General features: G+C 42.2%; 1 protein-coding gene across 1 annotated transcript; it reads left to right on the top strand.

Annotated features, from left to right (window-relative positions):
* Positions 1-37: 37 nt before the first annotated feature.
* Positions 38-25091, top strand: pacc1 (proton activated chloride channel 1). Its single transcript, XM_055639779.1, has 8 exons — positions 38-279; positions 7969-8065; positions 11710-11919; positions 15515-15669; positions 16536-16678; positions 18493-18637; positions 22269-22376; positions 22931-25091. The coding sequence occupies exons 1-8, from the start codon at positions 244-246 to the stop codon at positions 23090-23092; spliced, it is 1056 nt and encodes a 351-aa protein (XP_055495754.1). The 5' UTR covers positions 38-243; the 3' UTR covers positions 23093-25091.
* Positions 25092-26890: the final 1799 nt, after the last annotated feature.

Below are 26890 nucleotides of genomic sequence, written 5' to 3' on the forward strand. Positions count from 1 at the left end.
TTCCCCTGTTGGGGGAGACGGTGAGCACTGGCACCACAGCCAGGGCTGGTGTCTGGGGGAAGGCAGTGGTGATCTGTGTGTCCCGGGCGCTGACATTTGGCTCTGGGCTGCTCTGCTCCCTCCCCTCCCGCCTGCTGCAGCTGCAGAGGCCGCCGCTTGGAGCCCAGACCGGACCATGTTCTGCACCCAGCTGCACGCTGCCTCGCCGGTCTGCTGATCGGTTCGTCCCCGAAGACCTCGGCAATGATACGGAGAGAGATCGCCGGCTCCTACCGAGAGGTAACCGGCTGCAGCAGACGCGATCCCCGGGGCCACCGGCTGCAGCCCAGGGCAGCGGCCGCTGCAGGAGAGGCAACTCTTCAATTAGTCCCCCAAAGTTTGTTGTGAGAGGTCTAAGTTTGGTTAGAAGTGTGATTGCATTTTAAATAATCCATACTTTATTTACTTTCAGCATTGCATGGTTCTTCGACAGCAGGGTTTGCTGCTTAAATGCTATTTCACCCAATATAATGTTGTTCAGGGATGAATCTGTGACTCGATCGCTGCAAGCGCAGCCGGAAACCTGGAGCACCGGGGAGAGAGGGGGCAGGGGAGTGGGTGGAGGTGGAGGGGAGGGGGAGAGGTGGGATTGTGGGAGAGGGATTGTGAAAGGGAGAGTGGGGGAGGAGGAAGGAGAAGTAGGGAGGCAGGTGGGGAGAGGGCGTGGGAAAATGAGGGAGAGTGGGGAAGGAGTGGGGGACATGGGCAGGAGGGAGGGGGAGAGGAGGATGAGTGAGGAAGAGGGAGAGAGTAAGGTGGGGAAGTGGGGAGGTGGAGATGGGGAGAAGAAGAGGGGGAGGGGGCCAAGGAGGAGGTGGGGAGTTCGAGAGAGACAGAAAGAGAGGAGGGGGGATGAGAGAAAGAGGGATCCAATGATGGAACAATTGTTCCAAGAATCAACTGCAATTTCGGGCAGCTCGCCTTCACATCACCTCTTAAATTACAGAAGGCTGAAGCCTGTTTCTTGCAAACGTAGCCTCTGTAGATTAAAAAGTTGGGGCAGGAAGGCTTTCTTTCTCAAAGTCAGATCCTCCTCCAACCTGCATTCCTGGAATATACAGCTGCTCCATTCTCATCAATATTTGAACCCTCAGCAATATAATGTTGTAAAGATATTTGTGATCAATACTGCATCCTTCCTGTCTCCTTTATCAGAGTTGTCAGCGCGTCTCCTTCATTAAGCTTTGTATATTGAAGCTTGATGATGATATCATGTGACTACTTATGTATGTCGTCTTCAATCTTATTTACCGCACTCTGTGCAAGCATAAACATCTTGAATTAGATTTGGAAAGATTCGGGTTGATGTAGTCAGCATGGGTTTGTGCCATGGGAGATTGTGTCAGACAAATCGGAGTTGTTTGAAGCAGATTAATGAAGACAGGTCCATAAACAGGTCTAGCATGGACCAGCAAAGCCTTTGATGAGGTTTTGTATAGAAACATAGAAATTAGGTGCAGGAGTAGGCCATTCGGCCCTTCGATGTTTGGCAGCTCAGGAAGTTTAGATCACATGGGATCCAGGGAGAGCTAGTTGACAGGATACAGAATTAACCTCCCTCTGCTTCCTACCATTGTCAATTCTGTGTGAGCAGGTTGTTTATTATTTATGTGGGGGCCTGTAACTAATGGTGTGCTTTGGGTCAGTGCTGGGCCCATTGCTGTTTGTTACCTATATTAATGACGTGGTTGAGAATGTAAGTAAGTTTATTGGACAAGTATTCACATACAAGGAATTTGCCTTGGTGCTCCGCCCACAAGTAACAACATGACATACAGTGACAGTTACGAATGACTCAGAAAACACTAAACATTAATAATAATAAAACATTAATGTTAAAACACCATTGATCAAGCATGTGAACCAATAAAATACCAGATCAAAGGGAGGCTACAGATTTTTGGCTGTTGAGTAGAGCAACTACTCGTGGATAAAAACAGTTTTTATGTCTGGCTGTAGCAGCTTTATGAATCATGCCTTGCACGGACTCTCAAGTTTGCAGATGACACTAAAATAAGTGGTATAATAGACAGTGAAGAAGCTGTTTAGGTTTATTATTGTTGTGAGTACCAAGGTACAATGAAAAGCTAATGTTTTGCACACAATCCAATCAGATCAGATGACACTATACATAAATATAATCAAGTTAAGAGAATCAAATGATCAACCTTTTTAAGTGCAAAGATTGAATATATAAAGCATTTTCATATGACCAATGGAAATCGGCTGTGTTTAGTTTAGAGATAGAGCGTGGAAACAGGCCCTTCGGCCCACCGTGTCCGCGCCGACCAGCGATCCCCATACACTAACACTGTCCTACACACTAGAGACAATTTTATAATTATGGCAAGCCAATTAACCTACAAACCTGTACGTCTTTGGAGTGTGGGAGGAAATCAGAGATCCCGGAGAAAATCCACAAGGTCACAAGGAGAATGTCAAACTCTGTACAGACAGCACCTTTAGTCAGGATCGAACCCAGGCCTCTGGCGCTTTAAGGCACCAACTCTACCGCTGCGCCACCGTACCTGCGCAGTGTGTTCCAGACAACTTCTCTAAACTTCTCTAAAACACCTATTTACTCTATTTTTCCAGTTCATGGGCTACAAACCAATAATATTAACAACTGCATACACAACAATGGCCTGAGTATTCAGCAGCCTTGTGTATTCAGCTCAACCTGCATCTGTGCTGATAAGCAAGGCCTCGCTGCCCACTTCTGTTTGTGGGACTTGACCACAAAATGGATTGTGATCCAGTCAGTCCCCCATTTTATAACAGCAGTAGAGCTGCTGCCTGACAGCACTAGAGGCCCAGGTTTGATCCTGACTGCAGGAGCTCTCTGTGTGGAGTTTACAGTTTCTCCCTGTGACCGCATGCGTGTCCTCTGGTTTCCTCCCACATTCCAAAGATGTGGGAAAAGTGCAGGATTGTAGGTTAATTGGCTTCTGTAAATTGTTTCTAGAATGTAGGATGCGATGCTGGGATAACAGCACTAGTGTACAGGTGGTTGTAGGTGGACCAAAGGGCCTATTTTCACTCTGTATCTCTAAACTATAAACTAAAGTGCGACAATTATGTAACGTGATGATTTATGCACATCTACTTGTCTAACTATTGTGATCTTAGTGGGACCACACCTGGAGTATTGCGTAAAGTTTTGGTCTCTTAATCTGTGGAAAGACATTCTTGCCATAGAGGGAGTACAGAGAAGGTTCACCAGACTGATTCCTGGGATGTCAGGACTTTCATATGAAGAAAGACTGGATAGACTCGGCTTGTACACGCTAGAATTTAGAAGATTGAGGGGGGATCTTATAGAAACTTACAAAATTCTTAAGGGTTTGGACAGGCTAGATGCAGGAAGATTGTTCCTGATGTTGGGGAAGTCCAGAACAAGGGGGGTCACAGTTTAAGGATAAGGGGGAAATCTTTCAGGACCGAGATGAGAAGAACATTTTTCACACAGAGTGGTGAATCTCTGGAATTCTCTGCCACAGAAGGTAGTTGAGGCCAGTTAATTGGCTATATTTAAAAGGGACTTAGATGTGGCCCTTGTGGCTAATGGGATCAGGGGGTATGGAGAGAAGGCAGGTACAGGATACTGAGTTGGATGATCAGCCATGATCATATCGAATGACGGTGCAGGCTTGAAGGGCCGAATGGCCTACTCCTGCACCTATTTTGTATGTTTCTACATGATAATGCTTTAGCCTTAGCCACAACAACATGAGGGGGATTGTGAAATAGTTGTTGGCGTCATGTCCCATATCCCATCCAGCACGCCTGCCTCCTCCCTCACTTTGTTATATGTCCATGAGTCAGGCACTAAGAGAGCTGAATACAACTGTATGTTCAAGTCTAGAGTGTTTTACGGTCATATGTCCCAAAACGGAACAATGAAATTCTTAATTATCACAACACATTGAAGTCAGACACAAAAATGCTGGAGTAACTCAGCATCATCTCTGGAGAGAAGGAATGGGTGACGTTTCGGGTCAAGACCCTTCTTGAGACTCGACCTGAAAGGTCACCCATTCCTTCTATCCAGAGATACTGCCTGTTCCACTGAGTTCTTCCAGCATTTTGTGTCTACCTTCGGTGTAAACTGGAATCTGCAGTTCTTTCCTACACAGAACATAGTACTCTGTAAACACCATAATAAATGACAAAAAAAAGTTCAAAATATAAAAGCATCAAACAATATAGTGCAAGGACAAAAACAATAGTGGAATCTAGGTAGTTTGTAGCTTAGTTGGAGTTCTCAGTGTTCAATTGTTGTTGGGAAGATGCAGCTCGTGCATCTGGACGTTACAGACTCCGGAGCCTTCTTCCCGATAGCAGGAGTGAAATGCAAGTGTGGTCAGGGTGGTGTAGGTCCTTGGTGATGCTGGCTGCCTTTGAGGCAGTGACACCTATAGATGAATTAATTAATTCATGTTTATTGGCCAAGTATGTACACCAGGCACTGCCTACCCTGACTAAAATTATAAAATGGTAATTATTAAATATAAATAGTAAAGGCACGGGAGAATTATGCCTATCTAAGAGATCGATCACTTAGGTAGGCATAATTCTCCGTGCCTTTCATGTGCAGCACTTGCAACACGCAAAGGTCTGTGCAGCCCACGTGCCGTCGGCGCTGCTTCAAGCCGTCAATTTCAAGCGGGGCTGAAGGCAGCTGAAATTCTGCCTTTGCAGTACTGCGCATGCACAACAGCCTACTGCGCATGCACAGCGCTAGTTTCTTGGCAGGTTTTTCAAATATGGATTGCCATTATCTTAAGTGTATCTTAGGAAACAAAGAGAGAAGAATGGAGTTCATGTACCAATAATGTGGTCGGTAAATCTCTTGGTGCTCGCAGCCACCCCAGCTGCTTCGTTCCCTGGCCACAATGCGGTGGCTCCGTGCCTGGAGCGCCACAGCAGCGGTGAGTGAGTGAGTTGCTGGCATGATCCCCGCCCCCCTCCTTCTCAACACTCCTGCCCTCCCCGCAACTTTACCCCTGGCCAGACTCCCCACACACTGTGAAAGGAACTCTCCCCCCAGTTGGTCCCTTGAACAAGTATTGTCATTCAACAAGATGACAACTGATTCAACTTGTCCTGGTGTGCTCCAGTTTTTCCCACCATCTCTCCACCTGTTATCATCCTCCATCCCCACCCATTCAGTAATTCAAAATGAAGAGGGGATTTGGAAGCCTTGGGCAAATTTAATTGTTACTTTTACTTTTTATATTTACAGAGAGGAGAACAATTTGCGCACGCGCGGTTTAAGATTTTTTTTAAAATGCCGACTGACCTTGAGTAATTACTCACGGCACGTGCCTGATGTACACATACAAGGAATTTGCCTTGGTGCTCCGCTCGCAAGTAGCAATCCAATACATACAGTAATAATTGGGAATGACACATAAAACATTAAACATTATAGTTTAAACATGTGAATGAAATAAAATACCAGAGCGAAATGAGGCTACAGACTTTTGGTTATTGAGTAGAGCTACTACTCTTGGAGAAAAAAGCTGTTTTTATGTCTGGCAGTGGCGGCTTTGACAGTCCGGAGTCGCCTTCCAGAGGGAAGTGATTCAAAGAGTTTGTCGCCAGGGTGAGAGGGGTCAGAGATGATCTTGCCCGCTCGTTTCCTGGCCCTTGCAGTGTACAGTTCATCAATGGAGGGAAGGTTACAGCCAATAACCTTCTCAGCTGATCGGACGATTCACTGCAGCCTCCAGGTGTCGTGCTTGGTGGCTGAGCCAAACCAGACCATGATGGAGAAGGTGAGGACAAACTCTACGAAGGCCATGTAGAATTGGACCATCATTGTCTGTGGCAGATTGTGTCTCCTCAGCTGCCGCAGGAAGTACATCTTCTGTTGGGCCTTTTTGACTGTGGAGTCGATGGTGCCCCCCCCCCCCCCCCCACTTAAGGTCCTTGGAGATGATGGTTCCAAGGAACTTAAAATACTCCAGATGATGGTGAGTGGGGGGAGGGGAGGGGGAGTTCTCCTGAAGTCTACTATCAATTCCACTGTCTTAAGAGCATTGAGATCCAGGTTGTTACGAAGGCACCAGGACGCCAGATGTGTCACTTCCTGTCTGTAGGCAGATTCCTCCCCATCCTAGATCAGTCCAATCAGAGTTGTGTCATCCGCAAACTTGAGAGGCTTGACAGAGGAGTCTGTGGAGGTGCAGTCGTTGGTGTAAGTAGAGTAAATGTGGTATATAGTTATATTATGGTATATAGACACACTTATCTATTTTGTAATAAATGCCTACTATGTTCTGTGTGCTGAAGCAAAGTACGAATTTCATTGTCCTATACAGAGACACATGACAATAAATTCACTTGAACTTGAGAGGGGAGAATACACAGCCTTGCGGTGCTCCTATGCTGAAGGTCTGCGGGTCCAAGATGTGCTTTCCCAGCCTCACATGCTGTCTGTCAGGAAGTTGGTGATCCACTGACAGAGGGGTTCAGGCACGGAGCTTGAGGGTGGAGGGGGAAAAATTGTCCGGTCCCGGCTTTTCTGTCTTCTGAATAGCCTCTCCACCTCTTCAATTTCTATTGTTAGTGATGGAGAAGGGGCCCGACTGATGTTGGGCAGCAAGGTGGGTATTAGATGAGGGCTCAGTCTTTGCAAACTGGAGTCAGGCTATAAGTATGTGTGAAGTGTTGGTTGGGGAGGGGGGGGGTGGGGGGGGGGGGGGGGGGCACCAGGGTTAGGTTTCTGCAGTAGAACTCGTTCAGGTCTCTTGAAGATCTCTTCATTGGTGGGGAGGCCAGTACTCGTGCTGGACTGGGCGGTGCTCACTGCCTTTTGTAATCTCCTTCATTACTGGCCGTTTGTATTATCGAACCAGGCCCCGTTGGAACCAGCCAATATGCTCTCTTCTGTAGGTAGACACAAAATGCTGGAGTAACTCAGCAGGTCAGGCAGCATCTCTGGAGAGAAGGAATGGGTGACGTTTCGGGTCAAGAGCCTTCTTCAGACCTTTCTGTTCCGTACGCCTGGTAATGTTCAAGAGAGTGTTTGTCAACATACCCAATCTCCTATGGAAATAGAAGCGTTGATGGGCTTTGTTAATGTCTAGTAACCAGTAACAGTAGTTTTAGCAAATTCCTCTTATGTTTTCCGTCTCCTGGCCTTGTCCATGCATGGACTGTGTTTGGCATTGTATACTCATTTAAGATATGAAAGGACACTGCTAAATAGGTTTGACTATGTGGCAGGGACTGCAATGAACAGTATATATACCTCATAGGGGGCTATCTATTATTTTAGTTTTTTTTCTAAAAAAAAAATTGAGATGCTATTTATATCTGAATGCATTAATTTGAACCACCCGCTGAAAGTAAACAAAATTACTTATAAAATTATTCAAATTACTAAAAGGTTGCAACGGTAAAATATGAAATTAATTCATCTCTTTCACTTCAATGCAGAGTACAAGAATGTGTGTGTTTAGTTCCATTATAAGTTTCAAATTTATTTCATTCGGGTCGAAATGGAATGAATGAATGTTACTCTGAATCCAGTCCGATTAGGTTTTTGGGATTAGGCTAATAAATCGGGCAAATCCAATCAGAGATCGATATTGCCTTTGCACTTTTATAGATAAGGGGAGATTTACAGCAAATAAACATGCCTTCTGCACATTTTGTCCATAGCAACAAAATCAGCATAGTGGGCTATGCCTGCCTGCATTTGACCCATTACCCTCTAAACCCTACCCCTTCCCCCTGACTCTCAATCTGAAGAAGAGTCTCGACTCGAAACGTCACCCATTCCTTCTCTCCAGATATGCTGCCTGACCCGCTGAGTTACTCCAGCTTTTTGTGTCGACCACCAGATGATGTTGTTCCTTACCTTGGTTACCATAACACACCTGCCTCTTATGCTTCTAAAATGTTTACTCTTCTCTGTAGCTTACAAATGATCAAACGGAGGAAAGGCGTAATAGTTCTGATCTCGCCGTTGAGAATGATGCAGAGGAAGAGTATGTTAACAACGAAGTGTTGCAAGGTATGAACATTAATTGGACCTCATTATGCCAACTTTACTTGAGGGAAAACGCCTGGTTTAGATTCTATATGTTTGCAATGTTGTGTAGTCAGGCAGAGGTTACTTTTAAACCATTCTGCATTTCCTTCCTTGAACCAACCTCTGATAACTTCTCTTATCTGACGACCTTGAGACTTCAAGGTCTGTTTGTGGGACATGGGTGTGCAGATGCTGAGAGCGGGTGTGCAGCAGCTGGTTTCTGGACTCGTAACTAAAATAAGGCCATCTTAATCTGTGATGAATATTTTGTATTGGCTTTGGAGAATAATTTGTAAAACTGTGAATAAATTTGATCTTTGTGCCAGTTCTGAAGTTTCTTTCTGCATTGGATTATTGTGGCGTGTAGGAATGAACTGTGGATGCTGGTTTAAACCAAAGATAGACACAAAAAGCTGGAGTAACTCAGCGGGTCAGACGGCCTCTTTGGAGAAAAGGAATAGATGAAGTTTCGGGTCGAGACCCTCCTTCAGATTGAAAGTCGAGGGAAAGGGAAACGAGGGATAGAGAGATAAAAAACAAATGAATGAAAGATATGCAAAGAAGTAGCAATGATAAGGAAAACAGGCCATTGTTAGTTATGTGTTAGATGAAACCTCTATCTCTCGTTTCCCTTTCCTCTGACTCTTAGTCTGAAGAAGGGTCTCGACCCGAAATGTCACCTATTCCTTTTCTCCAGAGATGCTGTCTGACCCGCTGAGTTATTCCAGCTTTTTGTGTCTGGATTATTGTGGTGGTGTTTTTATGCTTTAAGCTTTTCCTGGTTCCATTTTAAATTTCTGCAGCGTTACTGAGTTCTTTGGTGTCTGTAAATGTTACCCAGTTTATACTGTTCAGAAGTATCTTGTTTCAGAGGCTGTATTGGCTTACCTAGGGATGAGGATACCCTTTAATTAGCTTCTCCCAGTGCCAATCTTTAATCTGTATTTTGTTCTTGTTTTAGATAAATTGTATATTTAGTTCACAAAATTGCAGTTTTGGGTATTTGCTATCTTCCATTTTAAAGTTAATTTGTTTGCCCTGAAATTTCTCGTGGGATTTCACTGTAGCAAAATTTGTATATTTGAATAAAGTGCAAATGATCTCCCTTGCATTACCCTGAAAATTCTGTGCACTATTACCTCCATACTCAGCTGATGCACCGTAACTATGTACCTCAATCTGCCCTTTGATAGACACAAAAAGCTGGAGTAACTTAGCGGGTCAGACAGAATCTCTGGAAAAAAGGATTAGGTGATGTTTCGGGTTGAGACCCTTCTTCGACCCAAAACATTGAAAAAGTTACTTTTATAACAACTAAACCAGGTTCGCTCTTAGAAACAGACATCTCTGTTTGGTAAAAAAACTTTACTTAACATCGTGATGTTTCGGACCAACACAGACACTTGACTGACCCTTCTCTGAACAACAGACCCAAAACAGGGTTTTTTGTCCCCTTACCTACAGACATTAATCATGTGAGGTCCCCAGTGATGGGCTATCTGACCCGCTAAGTTTCACTCTAGCTTTTCCTGCAAGTCTTCATCCCACCTTCGGTTAATGGAACCAGTATCTGCGGTAGTTCCTGCCTACACAACCTGCCCTTTGTCACTTGGGAGACTTTTCCTAGGATTTATTATACTCCCACAGGGAGATGCTAAAAATTGTTTACTGTACACTGACAATGACAATAAATTGAATCATTTCATTTCTTTTTGTTTACTGACAAAAGACCATCAATTACTTCCCTGTTTTTTTTCTTTTGTCCTTGGTCCCTCTTAAACATAGTCTTGGTCTCTTGGATCAGGACCACCTATGCATCACCTCCTCCCCCATAAACATTGTTGGTCTCCACCCCCTTTGTCAGCCCTTCAAAGATTCTAGTCCTTCTCTCGCCTGTCACTTGGGAGACAAGATAGGATGCACACCCTGCAACCTGCTGCTCGCTTCCCTGAAATTTTTAAAAAATTTGGCTTCATAAAGTATATGGAGTAACTGACCCGAGCAGCATCACTGGAGGACATTGATAGGCAATGTTTTGGGTCGGGGCCCTTCTTCAGATTTTATTGCTGCAGTTCTTGTGTCTGCTGCAGAATTATATTTAGTCATTTTTTACAAATTCATTTAAGCCTCTGAAGCGTCTTTTGGCATTTTATAATTTTAAAAGCCTTGTGTAAACAGATGCTGGAAACACTCAACATTTGAAATGCTAGAAACACTCGGCAGGCGAGGGAGCACCTGGAGAGAGGTGAAGGTCCACAGGAGGGATCATGAAGTTCTGGTTGCCTGCTACTTTCATTCACCGATCCCCTCCCACTCTGACCTCTCTGTCTGTGGCCTCCTACACTGTTGGACCTACAGCCTCACTATTTGCAGTAGGTTACAGGTGTAATGTAATGTAATGTAACTGCACCTGATAACCCATTTAGACTCAATAGACAATAGGTGCAGGAGTAGGCAATTCGGCCCTTCGAGTCAGCACCGCCATTCATTGTGATCATGGCTGATCATCCACAATCAGTACCCCGTTCCTGCCTTCCCATATCCCTTGACTCCGCTTTCATTAAGAGCTCTATCTAACTCTCTCTTGAAAGCATTCCGTGAATTGGCCTCCACTGCCTTCTGAGGCAGAGAATTCCACAGATTTACAACTCTGGGTGAGAAAAAGTTTTTCCGCATCTAAATGGCTAACCCCTTATTCTTAAACTGTGGCCCCTGGTTCTGGACTCCCCCAATATCGGGAACATGTTTCCTGCCTCTAGCGTTCCAATCCTTTAATAATCTTATGTTTCAATAAGATGCCCTCTCATCCTTCTAAATTCCAGTGTATACAAGCACAATCGCTTCATTCTTTCAACATATGACAGTCCCACCATCCCGAGATTTAACCTTGTGAACCTATGCTGCAACTGCAGTCCCTCAATAGCATGAATGTCCTTCCTCAAATTTGGAAACCAAAACTGCACACAACACACCAGGTGTGGTCTCACCAGGGCCCTGTACAACTGCAGAAGGACCTATTTGCTCCTATCCTCAAATCCTCTTGTTATAGCCAACACTAGCTTTCATCACTGCCTGCTGTACCTGCATGCTTACTCATTCCACCCCAGGTATTTTAACAATAAAACAGAAAATGCTGGAAATATCCAGCAGGGCAGGCTGCATCTTCTCTTTTTTCCCCTTCATATCCCTCTATCACCTTTTCTCCTACCAAAAAATAAAAAAAAATTCTGATTTCAAGTCATTATGAGATGGCCCAGACTGAAAGCATTAACTGTTTCTCCTTCCACAGATGCTGTCTGACCTGTTGAGTGTTTGTGACTTTTTCTGTGTAAATAAACATTAGTTCCTGTGTGGTAGTTGTACCATTAATTGTACAGTTCTCCAGATCTAAACAAGGCCGTGGAAAGAACAACCTGCGTTTCCATCTCATTCTTGTGCAATATAATATTTGCAGCCCCAAGTAAGAATATGATTGCTCTATGTTGTGTGCTAATCTATAGAGATGCTTCTTAATCACACATTTTCCTTGTGAATAAGTTGTTACTCTGCTGTTTTAATATGTTAAATCTGATCGGCATAATCACGTTAAATAGGAAAGGGACTAAATTATTTTTCCCTTGCTCCAGACAATAACGTGGGCTCAACAATCCTTTCTTCTATCTTCGGGAAAGCCTGTCTGAAGAACACGTTTTCTGTCATTCTTATCTTCATCTACCTGCTGTTGATGTCCGTGGCCATGTTCCTGGCCTATCAGACCATCACTGACTACAGAGAGAAGCTCAAACATCCTGTCATGTCTGTCTCTTTCCAGGAAGTTCAGAAATACGATGCTCCTGGTAAGAACACAATTATTTTATTATGAAATTGCTGCCTTAAGTTAGTTCTTGGCCTTTCAAGTTGTATGTAGAAATCTGATTTTTTTTACCCTCATTACTTTTACTAGAAGCAATGTGACGATACATTTAATTCGATTCAACTTTCTGTGGCCCACTATATAATTAACGTGATTTGAATCAGCTGAGTTTTGCAAAATACAATTTTAGTTACTGATGATATTAGTTTAATTGCAAATTTAGTTTGCTGGGCTACTTTCATAACCAAGTGCCTGCAGATCTAAAGCTAAATTTAGAAGTTCAAATTAATTTTAACTTAACATAGAGCAAGCAAGTGATGCTAGGAGAATGTGTTGTGTCTGAACATGATGCACTGCAGGAAGTAAAATTATATCCATCCACTTTAAGAAAAATATCCCCTTACGCAGCACGCTGAGAGAATTCATCTTCATTGTCCAAATTTAAAAAAATTCTGAGGAGTTAAAGTCTAATGTAGTCTGGGAGGTTATTTATATTAAGCTACAATTTAGCAAGATGGATCTTTCTTTTAGTTTAGAGATATAGCACGGAAGCAGGCTTTTTATCCCACTGAGTCCACGCTGACCATTTACCCGTTCACACTTGTTCTGTGTTAACCCACGTGCATCCACTCCTTACACACTTTTTGCAGATGCCAATTAATCTACTAACTCGCACACTTTTGGGATGTGTGAGGAAACTGGAGCACCCAGAGGAAACCCATCACGGGAGAACGTGCATACTCCACACAGACAGCACCAGAGGTCAGGATGGAACCCAGGTCTCTGGCGCTGTGAGCCAGCAGCACTACCACGGTGCCACTGTGCTGGCCATTGACGTTTCTCACAACTACTTGCCTGTGTGTTCAATTTAATCAGTTATACATGAGTTGTCTTGTCGGACATGATCTAGGAAATTGTTTGATTGTGTTACTCGGGAAAAGCTTTCACAGTGGGAGATACACTTTTCGGATGAGATGTTAGGGGCACCAGCGCTGTTTGCTGGTCCATACATTCATGATGAAGACCTGAGGCCCAAGACACATTCAACTCTAATCAAAACCAACAAAACAAATTGATAACTCGTATTTAATTGCAAATTGTTGTTCCTCTTGTGCATGCTTAAAAGGATCATAACAATTTTGTTTTTTCAAAATAAACCATTTCAAGGGTTGTGATTGCGAGACTGAGATATAAAGAATTTTTCTTTCACATCCTCTTGCCTGGGCCATCTGAGATTGTCATTAAATAAAACATTGTAATCACTTATTTACTGCTACTGGTTAATGATCAGAGGCTTCCAATGTTCATTATTTTAATGGGTGATGTTTTGGGTCGAGACCCTTCGTCAGACTGATGTCAGTGGAGTGGGCGGCACAGAGAGCCCTGACATCAATTTGAAGAAGGGTCTTCACCTGAAACGTCACCCATTCCTCTCCAGAGATGCTGCTGGTCCCGCTGAGTTACTCCAGCATTTTGTGTATCTTCGATTTAAACCAGCATCTGCAGTTCTTTCCTATTCATTATTTGAATGATTTTCAACTTAAAGGGAGTGCTTTTAGGCTACTTAAAATTTGGCATGATTTTTTTTTTTTTTAATTTCAAAATAGACTTTATTCAATTAAATAAATATATACAATACCGGAACTGTGCAAACAATTCATCATGAATTAATAACCAGTACTCAGCCTGTGCTGTCACGGCATTGTAACGCAGGTGCACTCAGCTCCTGGACATGAGTAATGCACCTTTGGTTATGCTTGACATTCCAGAATTATTAGCATATGAGATGAGTCATCTGTATTGATAATTTTATCACAAGATAGTCACAGTCATAATTGCAGTTGTGCGATTTCTACTCGGTCTTAGCCCGTCTTTTCGAATCTTACATGCCATCACTGGTTTTTGCATGTATTAATTTTCTGGGTGCGGCCACTGCTGACAAAGCAGCTTAGGTTGTTTGCTCCAATTATGAATGTCTATTAATATGAAGCAACCAAATGACTTGCTGGGCTGTTTCAGAGGGGAGTTTAGTTTAGTTTGGAGATACAACACGGAAACAGGCCCTTCGGCCCACCGAGCCCGCACCGACAAGTGATCCCTGCATATTAACACCACTAGGGACAATTTACAGATGCACCAAGCCAATTAACCTACATACCTGTACTTCTTTGGAGTGTGGGAGGAAACCGATGATTTAGGGCAATGTCATTTGCATCCCTCGTTCTCTCTGCTCAACAACATTCCTTGTGTTATCACGCCCTAATCTAACTTTCCATAATGTATCACTTTGCATTTATCTGAATTAAAATCCACCTGCCATTTCTTGGCTCGCTTTCCCATTTGTTCGAGATCCTGGACAACCTCCGTCAATGTCCCACTTCCCTCCAATTTTGAATCTCATGCTATCCAAATCATTAACTTCTATGTCAGACAACTGGCGAACCGGCGTGTGTCCCTGATCACAGGCCTCCAAATATTATTGTAATGTTCTCCTTAATCAGAAAAACGTAACTCTCCCTCCTCTCTCACCTCTACCTCTATCTTGACCCAGATTTAATCCTGACTCTAGGTGTTGTCTGAATGTTCCCCCTGTGACCGCGTGGGTTTTCTCCGGGTGCTCGGGTTTCCTCCCACATTCCAAAGACATGCAGGTTTGTAGGTTAATTGGCTTCTATAAATTGGCCCTAGCGTCTAAGATAGAACTAGTCAGCATAGACTTGGTGGGCTGATGTCCACTTCTCTTCAAAACTGCAGAGGATCCTTTGTCTCTGATGAGAGTATCACCAGACAGATGACACCCAGGCAGTGCTGCAATCCTGGATGGTATCCACTTTTATAAACAAGTAGATCATTGTTCTCAAATTAAATTGTTCCACTGGAGGACAATAAACTACTTGTTAAACTAGACGCAAGGAACTGCAGATGGTGGTTTAGCAAATAAATTCTGGAGTAACTCAGTACTGCCCTTGATTGTACAATAAAACATCTGAAGCACGATTCATAGAAATTACAATTTGTTTTCTTGCAACATCTTGTCTCAAGATGGTCACTGTAGATGCCTCCCTGTTCCAGCAGTACGATTGAGCTAGATCAGCCATGTACCTGCTGATGGCAGAGCAACCTCGAGGGCTATTGCCTCACCTTTACTCCCAGCATGTTGCAACGAATACCATCAGACAGAACCTTTTCTCCACTACTCCATGTCGTTTTCATGAAAGGACGGGCAGTCATCTTCCCACCATTTCACATTCCCTGATCTTACCCGACCTTGAAGTGCACAAAAATGGCTTGTGGGGGTGAGGGCTTGGTCGGAGATTTGTTGAAATACCCAGAATAATTGGACATGAAACTATTGTATTCGACTTGTCAAATACACCTTCCTACCGTCTGTTTACCGGAAGAGTGTTTCATGTACAGGCACTGTGAACCAGTAGGTATGGGCTTTAAGCACTGGGCTTCCCTTATAATATCTGGATCAGAGGAGTTTCAGATGAAGTAAGTAATGAGGGTAGTCCAGTGAAACGTTTGAACCATGTGCAGAGGCCAGACTAATGAATGTGTCTCTGTCTATATCACAGGCATAGCATTTTATCTGGATGAAGCTGAGCTCCTGAGTTGTAAGCATCATTTTCATGATCGTGTTCAGTTTGTGGTGTCTCCAGGCCATCCGGGTGAAATAGATTGCATCAAGGAACATGTCACTTACATGGACCCTTACAGAAACCAAACCTTGGTAAAGTACATCATGCACCTTTTCATTTATCTTTCAAGTCCTTGTTGATATATTCCCATTTTAACCAGTGTTCATCTGCTGTACTCACTTTACATAAGACCATAAGACATAGGAGCAGAAGTAGGCCATTCAGCCCAGCGAGCCCACTCCACCATTCAATAATGGCTGATCCACTATTCCCTCTCAACCACATTTTCCTGTTTTCTCCCCATAACCTTTGACGCCCTTCCTAATCAAGAACCCATCAATCTCCGATTTAAAAATAAATAATGTCTTGCCCTCCACAGCCACCTGTGCAACAAACTCCACAGATTCACCACCCTCTGGCTAATTTCCTATCTTATTCCCTTGCAAAGGATGTATACTATATTTAATTCCAAGATTGGGATATTATAACAGATAAACAGGTGTAATAGATCGGTTGATACAAATCCTCGGGCTTAACCAAGAGCTGGCCAGAATTCTTTACTTTAGAGATACAGTGCGGAAATGGGCTCTTCGGCCAACCGAGTCCGCGCCGACCAGCAATCCTCGTACACTAACACTACCCTTAGCACACGAGGGACAATTTTATATTTATACCAAGCCAGTTAGGCTACAAACCTGTATGTCTTTGGAGTGTGGGAGTAAAGTGGAGATCCCAGAGGAAACCTACACAGGGGAGAACATACAAACTCCGTACAGGCAGCACCAGTAGTCAGGATCGAACCCGGGTCTCCAGCGCTGTAAGGCCGCAACTCTACCGCTGCTCCACCGTGCCGCCCAAAATTGTTGTCTGCTCCAAGCTTTTCACCGATCTTACACCACTTGCAAAATATGTCCAGCCATGTTGAATTCAATTAGTTGTTGTTACCCCTTCTTTGTAGAAGTCAGCCCTGGTTATCCGTGGACCCCAAGATGTGAGGAAGAAGGAGCTGGTATTCTTGCAGTTCCATCTAAATGAAACGGAAGAAGATTTCAGTGCAATTGATTATCTCTTATTCGCTTCGTTTGAGGAGTTTCTTGAGAGGTGAGAAATGAGAAGAGGAACTTTCATTTTGTGTGGAGGCCGGGGTTGGGTGGAAAGAATTGATTTGTTATTGGTGCATAATGATTGTTGCTAAATACTTTTCAAATAGACTATATGTTTATCAAATCAGTGCCTGCCTTTTGTGCAAAGTCAGCTGGATTTATTTTAAATAAAACAGAAAATGCTGGATATATTGCAAAGATCTGGTGATATTTGTGGAAATAGAGGTCAGATTTTGAGTATTGATATTGATTTATTATTGTCATCGGTACCGAGATACTGTAAGAACGTTTCTTGGCAGGTGATGTCCCAGGTATCTCATATCATACATGAATATAATCAGACCATACGCGAGTACAACAAGTGGAGTAACAGAGGAAACAGAGCAGAATATGCTGTTATAACTACACAGAAAGTGCAGATTTAAAAAAGTGCAAGGGTTAGAACAAGGTAGATTGGGAGATTGGGTCTTAGGTTCTTTGTCTAAACTGACAGAGAGCTATAGAGGATGCATGTAATAAAGGACTGGACCAGAGGAGAAAGGATGGAGTCAAAGCTCAATGCGGCAATTGCAAGCTGAAATAGTTGGTCATCTCAGAGAGACATGCTTGTGGATCTTGGTCAGCAGATAGAAGTACAATACAATAGGATAGAACATTATTTATCCCAGGAGGGAAATTGGTCGGCCAACAGACATAAAATACAACATGATACATGAAACATGAAATTAAAGTGACGAGCGGAAAGTCCAGGATTGGGGATGTGCAAAGATTGGAGGGGGGGGGGGGGGGTGTAAAGGGATTCAGTCTACTCCACAACAGAAGGGGGGAGGAGTTGTACAGGTTGATAGCCACTGGGCAAGAGGATCTCCAGTGGAGTTCTGTGCTGCACCTTGGTGGAACCAGTGTGTTGCTGAAGGTGCTCCTTAGGTTGACCAGTTGTGCCATGGAGGGGGTGAGCTGTATTGTCCAAGATGCTCCACAGTTTGAGGAGCATCCTCCCCTCCAAGACCAACTCCAACTCCACTCCCAGGACGGGGCCAGCCTTCCAGATGACCTTATTGATTCTGTTGCCATCTGCGGCCTGGGGTCGGAGATGTTGACAATGCTAGAAGCAGTAGATGGAAGATCTCCCAAAGGTCTGTGACTGCCGAGGAGTAGTGAATGGCACCAGAGGTGTTTGGGATATAAGTGGGAAGAGACATTTATATGTAGTTTTTCAATCCTATTTGGATAACACCATTGGTTACCAGTGACCAATATTAGCAGATGACATGCAAATTCAAAGTCTGTGCAGACAGGTTTATTTATAAATGGCATGCCTAATTCATATTTTTGGTAATTCACTAACTTCTTTCTTGCCTGTGACTGAGACAGATTACAGAGAATCACATAGTGCACTTGGGACAGAAGTTAGATTTTTCAAGGACACTGGTTGGTCCTGCTGTTAATCCTAATAGTATCACTATATTTTACACCTCATATATTAATCCAGCTGTCACTGACCCATGACTGAAAATGTTGCCCCATGATGACCAGTGCAGGCAGGACACTGGGAGAATTACAATATGTCCAGTGATATACTGGTTTATATTAAGGGCAATGCTGATGATGCTTTCTCATTGATGCCATTGCTTCTGTTCGAACATATTTAGCAGTATGGTAAGGTTTTTTTTTTTGACAAACTATTACCGTCGGATTTAAAAATGACAGAATTAATTTTTTGTAATAAAGTAGCTGAATTCTGCAATGTTTTGTGCAGGACAATATGCAATTTTGTAAACTGAACAGAGATGTTTGGTATTTGTCTTTCAGTCCTGACAAAGCACAGTTCATGCAGGACAGTGAACGCTCATACTCCGTCTCGACTTTTTCTGGAGGTTTTCGAACATGGGTCAAAATGTCTCTGGTGAAAACGATGGAGAAAGATAGAAGTGAATCGGTGGAATTCAGACAGGAGGTATGGAGAACACTGGGATCACAGTGCGGGTAGAATCGCAGCGTTTGTATTCAGGCGGCTTATCCTCTACTTGTGCATCAGAATTTGTTACATGGACATATAGAATTTATTTCTCGATTACAACTCAGTAAATTGGATTGGTGTTTACCTCCTTTCAGTTTGTTGTCTATAATCCCTTTGTTGTGTCTGACAACGTATTCTTATGATGTTCAAGAAGGAACTGCAGATGCTGGAAAATCGAAGGTAGACAAAAGTGCTGGAGGAACTCAGCGGGTGCGGCAGCATCTATGGAGTGAAGCAAATAGGCAACGTTTCGGGCAAAGGGTTTCGGCCTGAAACGTTGCCTATTTCCTTCGCTCCATAGATGCTGCCGCACCCGCTGAATTTCTCCAGCACTTTTGTCTACGTATTCTTATGAACCAAGTAACTAGTAAAGTGAATTATAATTAACCATACATTGATATATTTAGTCTTTGCAACAAATTGTTAGAAAAGAAAGAGTTACTGCAGGAAAAAAATTGATAGTTAATCAACAGTTCTCTAACTATCGAGAGAATAGGCTGAATGTGTGGGAGAATTTGAGGAGCTAATGGAATTATTGATCGCTTGATGTCAATAATAATGATAATAATAATATATTTTATTGTCATTGCACATCAGTGCAACAAGATTTGGTATGCAGCTTCCAACCGATGTCAAAAAAAAAATAAAATAAACGGTGCGACGTGACCATCTGAGGGAGACAGTCCAGGGGGGATGGGGGGCACTCAGCAGGGCCGGTTCAGAGCCACTATAACTCGGGGAATTAAGCTGTTTCTGAGTCTGGAGGTGCGGGCGTAGAAGGCCTTGTAACGTCTGCCGGAGGGAAGTAGTTCGAACAGTCCGTTACAAGGGTGTGAGGAGTCTTTATGGATGCTGACGGCCTTCCTGAGGCACCGTGTGTGGTAGATGCCCTCCAAGGCTGGTAGCTGTGTCCCAATAATCCTCTGCGCTCTGTGGACGACGCGCTGAAGAGCTCTCCTCTCCGCCTCCGTGCAGCTGAGATACCACACAGAGATGCCATACGTTAATATGCTCTCTGTGGTGCAGCGGTAGAATGTTGTCAGCAGCTGTTGGGGCAGACCAGTCTTTTTTAATGTCCTCAGGAAGAACAGTCGTTGCTGTGCCTTCTTGACCAGCGCAGCGGTGTTGGTGGACCATGTGAGGTCCTCTGAGATGTGAGTGCCCAGAAACTTAAAGCTGGACACTCTCTCCACACTTTCCCCGTAAATGGAGATTGGGGCGTATTCTCCATTATGGGACTTCCTGAAGTCAATAATCAGCTCCTTGGTCTTGGAGGTGTTTAGTGACAAGTTGTTACGTGCGCACCAGTCCGCCAGGTTCTGCACCTCCGCTCTGTATTTTGTTTATTCACCGTTGGTGATCAGCCCAATCACTGTTGTGTCGTCTGCAAACTTCACGATGGTGTTGGTGTCGAATGCAGGAACACAGTCGTGAGTGAAGAGGGAGTAGAGCATGGGGCTCAGTACACAGCCCTGTGGTGTACCGGTGCTCAGGGTGATAGTGGAGGACAGGTGCGGCCCAGTCTCACTGCCTGTCAAAATAGCTTTTAGAGGAAAGCAAGAGAGTGTGATGTAAATTGGAGAATTCAATGTTCATTCCAATGGGTTGTGAGCTACGAGCAAAATATGAGGTGCTGTTTCTCCAATTTGACTGTGGCCTCACTGGCAATGGATGAGGTTCTGGACTGAAAAGTCAGTATGGGAATGGGATAGGGCATTGAAATGGTTAGCAACCAGTAGACCTTGGTGGGTTTGAGTGCCTCAGATTGGTGGTGTCATACAGTTTTGTAGCATCAGATGTAACCTGAATGAGTAGCCATGGGGGAAGATGTAGTTTGTTGCAAAGATATAAGATTTTTGATGAGGCAGGTAAGGTGTTATCCTAGCCTGCCTATAACTTGGTATCAAATAGACAGATAATGAAATAGAAGCAAGACCTGTGATTAAGACGTAGAGCTTTTTTTTTATCATCAGCAAGTATATGTATTCAGATAGAATGTCAATAAAGAATAACTTGGAGAAAGAATGTCAACAAAAAGAATGATGGATAGACACAAAATGCGCAAGTAACTCAGTGGATCAGGCAGCATCTCTGGAGAAAATGGATAGGTGATGTTTCAGTTTGGGACCCTTCCTCAGACAGATTGTAGGAGGGAGAATGGGGGGGAAAAATGGAACTTAAAAAAAATCAGGGCCAGCAACAGATGACGTCAGGCAAGGAGGTTCCCTCATAGGCCAAGATAGAGACACGTGTGAGCCAAAAGGGATATTTAGTTGTGAACTGTGGAACTAATTAATAGACTTTTAGAGGAGGAGAGGAGAGGGGAAGAGCTGGGTGGGGGGGGGGTGCCTAAATTGGAGAATTCAATTTCATTTTACATGGTTGTTTGAGCTACGACTATTTTCTTTTGACTTGGCCTTACTGGCAATATTTTTGGTGTGTATTAACTTTTTTGTCAATGATTAGTGATGTACAGCACTTTGTTGCAGCTATGTTTGTTTTTAAAGTGCTCTATAAATATCATACGGCCCTAGTCTTGACCCTGTTGGCCATCTTGGGTTTGTTCTTTGGCATCCGTTTGTTGAAAAACTTTCACTTAACCAGGCACTCATGTTGGAAAATTATGACTGCTTATACCACATAAAGGATTACTTTCCATTGGTGACATTTGTTAATAGATTTGGACATGTGCCAACATACCTTTGAACATTTGTGACAGGCAACCTTTTAGGAAAAAAATATTTTTTCTTAAGAGATGTCATTACATCTCTATTATGTGCTAGAACACTTCAAACCTGTAATTATGTTAGATATGCAGTACGATAGCATCGCCAAATGTAGCAACCAGCATAGAATCCTACACTGTTTAAAAAAATAACACATTTATTGGGATTGCTTCCAAGGACAGAGAAAACAATCTGCTTCTTATCAAGGAATGCAATGTCCTCTTTTACATTCATCTAAGTTACAACAGTGGTCAAACTGAATCTTGGGTTTATCTTTTATCTTTCAGCACAGGATTCCCCAGACAATTCTGCATCTTTCAGTCCTGCATTACACTCTATACTAGACTCTATCATAAGCCTGGATGAACAACTTAATTTTCAAGGGGGCTTGTAACCATAACAAAGTGGGTGAGGTTACTAAGTAGGAAATGACGGTGGATGAACTCTTGTAAGAGGCAGCTGATGAGGTTGGAGAGTCCTGTCTTTGGTGAAGACAAAGGGGTCTCCTATTCTTTGCACAAAATGTGCCTAATCCGTTGAGTATTTCCAGCATTTTTAATTTTATTTCAAATTTTCAAAACTTGCAGTTTTGCATTCAATATATCTGCCTTGGCCTATATTGTTCAGATCTGAAAGTGAAACCGTGTAGCCACCGGAATTAAAAACAAAACATGCTAGAAACACTTAGGTTAGGCAGCATCTGTGCAGAGAGAAAAAATAATGTTTTAGGTTCAGGACATGATGAGTTCCCTGTTACTGTTTTTATGAATGTTTTGGCATGACTGGGAATGAATCTCCATTCGATTTTTTAAAATTCTGTTCAACTCGTATTGCTCACACAGTCCACTCTTGTGAGATACAACGACCGTCGACATGGTTCTGACCAAAGTGACCAGTGGTTCTTCGTTGTGTTTGAATGGAAAGATCCGTTCATTCAGGAAGTCCGAGATGTAAGTGTGATCATCTTTCACTGCTCCACTTTGCATGTTATTTGGCAGAGTGACTGGAGAAGAAGTACATAAATCCCCCACAGTTTACTAGTGTCAAATACAGCCGACAAGGACCATTTATCTAAAACTCCATCTGGTCGTCTCAAGTAGCATGGCCAGTGCTTTCATGGTTCCGTATTTGGATTCTTGCCTTAAAAAAACGGATTAGATTTCTGATTATTAGCCAAATTGTCAAACTTTATCACTGAAAATTTTGTCGAAGCCAACATTTGACTGGGTCTTTGCTTTGTATGCTTATTGAAGGCTTTTAAAATTATGGGTCTTCTGATAAAATGTATTGTTGTTTTATTGATAATTCCATTAAAACAGAATTAATTTATTTCTCAATGGGGTAATGGATTAGTAAATATCAGTACATGATCCGACCTTGTAATATTTAAGATGTACATCTTCCACAGTCATGAAATGCCATTTTCTTGTACGTTGCATAAAGTCAGTTATCACAAGTATAAATCCCAATATTTCTGGATAAATTATCCTTTGATCTTTTGCAGATAATCACAGCCAATCAGTGGAACACGATTGCCATCCTCTGTGGCGTTTTCTTGGCTTTGTTCAAGGCTGCAGAGTTTGCAAAGCTCAGTATTAAATGGATGATTAAAATTAAACAGAGGCAGCAAAAACGGAAAACCCAGGAACTGGACCAGATGAGTTAACCCAGGGACCTAATGAGCCCATTTAAGAAATGCAGATCTAATCCACTTTCTCCAATCCAGCACTTCATATATTTGTTGTGTGGAACTTATGTTATGACTGCTGCCAGAATACATTTGACGATAGTCAATCTGATGAAATGGGATACATCAGTCTTGGGAAAACTGTAACGTTTTATATTCAATCACAGTTTCTATGAAGAGGAAGGCTTGGGTAATAACAAAATATCATCACAGAAGTGTTACCTATAAATTCCATTAGTCTTTTTTGGATTGTGGGGTAACCAGGGCTTGGAGTCTTGTGATATAAGATGCATATCATTGGGAAACTGGTTTTGATTGTCCATAATGTTACTGTTGCTGGACCAGTGAATATGCTTTGTGTCAACATTCATGTAATCGGAGGTAAGGCAGTGTTCAGGCACGGCAATGCACTTCAATGCAAAGTTGTCTCAATAAAGACATTAACAAAAATACTTATTCCAAAGTAATATTTAAATGCTGCTATTGATCACAGTATGTGTGGAACGTGGTTTTGCTGTGAATTATAAATTGTTGTTGAATTCAACTAATTTCTTTATAAGCAAGCCTAGTTACACCGACATACTGCTATTATCTTATCAGCATTATTTTGTTTGTACATCGAAAATACGTCTGAAGAATGTACGTACTTTATTGAATTATGATAGCGGTTTTGAGTAGCTATTTGGATGGACTATTTTTATGAAAAGGAAAGAGTTATGATATTGTGACTTGAAACACAACAAGTTAGTTAAACTTAGCTTATGTTGGACACATCAGGAAGGAAGACTCCTCCATTAATAAATGCCTTCAAATGGTTTGAGTAAAATAAGATTTATGTTGAATTCTTTATAGCAACGTATGTTCAGGCACACAGGTAGTTCTGCTATAATGCGATAATTGTGTCAGGGTGGAATTCCAGCTTTAAACACTGCACATGGGCATCACTGTCAGGCATTAGCCTCAGCTGGCTGCAATCATTACTTGCTCCATTGCAGGGAGAAGGAAAATAGCCGGTGCACTCTCACTTCTCCCCTAAATTGTTAGAGCTCCTCTTTGGGCAGAAAAGGCTATTAAAGATGGTAGATATCAAGGCCAGAACCTGGGTCTGGTTTTCCCTGCATCTCTGAAATAGTAGGTTCTCGGGAGTAGCTGCTCGTTAGTCAACTCTGGCAAGTGAAAAAAAAAATACTACTGGTTAGTTCCCCTCTCCTCCACTCGTGCTTTGATTTTAAAGGAACATTTAGGTAAAATAAAATAATGGTGTCTGGAAACTGGTAGGGAAAATTAGGGAATAATGCATCCTAGTGCTGGCCTACTATCGGGGGCTACCTTTATATTCTTAATGAACCTAAATTAGGAGCGCATCAGAATATCCAATGATCCTCAAGTTTAATAATTCTAATAGATCTTTTAAAAAGCAGTTTACCTGTAACTAAGGCTCTAAATATTGAATCTTTGTTTGGGTAGTTAAAATATAAGAATGCGTTCATCCAAGATAGCTAAAATGTGTTCTGATCATTAATGAAAGATCGCCCTAATGATCATAATATAGGCTTTGGGTGTAAGGGGAGGGAGGAATCAAGACTTAACAAAAATAATACTGTACTGTTAAAATATAAGAATTGCAACATTTAAGATATTCCTCAAGTTTTATATTTTTAAAAATGTTGAGAAATAAACTTTTTTTGAACTGCTGTCTGTTATTAAGAAGTGTTAACTTTTGATTATTGCCTTAGTCTTGATACAGGCTAGGTAACAGTATCACAATTGTTGATTATTAGTTAACTGACATGTAGTGCTAGATTCTTAACCGGGATAGCTAAGAAGGTTAAGTCTACTCAAACTATTGTCTGAAATAATGTTAGTATTCTGACAATTAACCGGTAAATTACTTGTTGGATTAAACTTGTCAAATGTTCCATAACTATTTTTAATGTGTAAAAGTATGCAGATTAATAAAGATGCTACTTTATCAACACCTTTGAATATTTGGTCATTTAACTTAAGCATTGAAACATTTTTATCTGCCTTGCTTATTATAAGAAGTGATATGTTTTTCTAACTGGAAATTGGTTATAAAGACATCCATATTTATTCAGACTTTAAGGTGATTTTACATTTATATTAGTACCGGCAGTAAAAATAGAGTAATGAATGATAAAGCAATGAACAATGGTCTATTGCTGACAATCTTCCAGGCAACTTAAAACACCTAAGGTTAGTTCAAAATATATTTTCCCTTTTAAGATTAATAATCTAATATTAATAACTGACCTTTGAAGCATCTCTGCCAATGACAGTCTTTCTGCCTTCCAAAGAATCATTGAGTGGGACGGAATGGATTTCTTGCCATGATTCCTGTGAACCAGCACAAAAGACCCACATTCAGTCCTTTGTGCAAGCTTCAATGTAGCCAGTGCTATTTCCCCTTTCTTTTGCATAGCGCTGCTTTCATTCAGATACCAATCTGATTCCCATTGTGAAAGCCACAATTGAATCATCCCATCAGCTATTACATTCCAGCTTATTAAACGAGACTTTCATGTCACGTTTTGTTCTTTGCCAGTCGCTAGAAATCTGTGCTCTTAAATTCTCAACCCTCACACAGGTTTCTGATTTTGAATATTTCTGACATATTCTCCCATCCTTCCTTTTTCTCACTCAATGTCTCTATTTGCAAAGTCCAGCAAACCATTTTTCTTAATTGCTTTCTTAACCTATCCTGCTCTCTTTAAAGATTTATACACACAGCTTGTGTTCTGGCCAGTTACAAATGCATTCAATTATAATTGCATCCTTCATATTTCTTGTTCTTCCTACCAAATGTATCATTTTATTTGTAATTGCATTTAGCATGTGCCTCTCCACTTATTCACACTTGGCCTTTCTGGCGTCATAGAGCTGTACAGAACAGAAATGGGTCCTCTGACCCACTGCGTCCACGCTGACCTTCTTGCCCAGCTACACTGATCTCTATTACTCTCTCCTTCACTCCCTTCCTCTGTTTCCAAGGATGTGGAGTGATTTAGGAAGATAATTCAAGAGTTTAGGGCTTGGCAACTAAATTGGGTGTCGCAGCGGTAGAGTTGTTGCCTTGCAGCACCAGGGACCCAGGCTTGATCCTGACTATGGGTGCTGTCTGTATGTTCTCCCTGTGGCTGGGTTTTCTCTGGGAACTCGTTTTCTCCCACATTCCAAAGAAGCACAGGTTTGTGGGCTAATTGGCTTCTGTAAATTGTGACGGATAGTGTGTAGGATAGTGCTAGCGTATGGGGCGATTGCTGGTCGGCGTGGACTAGATGGGCCGAAAGGCCCATATCCGCGCTGTATCTCTATACTAAACTGTTACTTTATCATGCACTATCCTAGACATAAGCAATAAGCAACAAATCCTCATTTATTTGACTCATTTGGTGGATAAAGAGTCAGGCTTTGTTTGGCATTATTTATGATGGACAATATTTACATGCCAGAGCATCAATGAACATTAATGTGATAGATTGTGAATATTCACCACCAATACAAATACAATAAAATACTTCCATCCAGACAACAGAAGCTGCAATTTCACTTTATCACAATGTAAAATACTCAGTACAATTATAGACTAAGTTAAAGGCAGCATTTAAAATAAAACATATAAACAGGTCACATTAGATTGTGTATTTTACTCTGGAAAAATAGAAGTAAAAATTACCATTTTTGGACAGGCTCTTTATTATTGATCATTGGCCTGGCTTTGGGCATCCTGTACATGATTTGAATTAATTATGATAT

This window comes from Leucoraja erinacea, chromosome 8 (assembly GCF_028641065.1).
Source record: "Leucoraja erinacea ecotype New England chromosome 8, Leri_hhj_1, whole genome shotgun sequence".
Taxonomy (NCBI): domain Eukaryota; kingdom Metazoa; phylum Chordata; class Chondrichthyes; order Rajiformes; family Rajidae; genus Leucoraja; species Leucoraja erinaceus.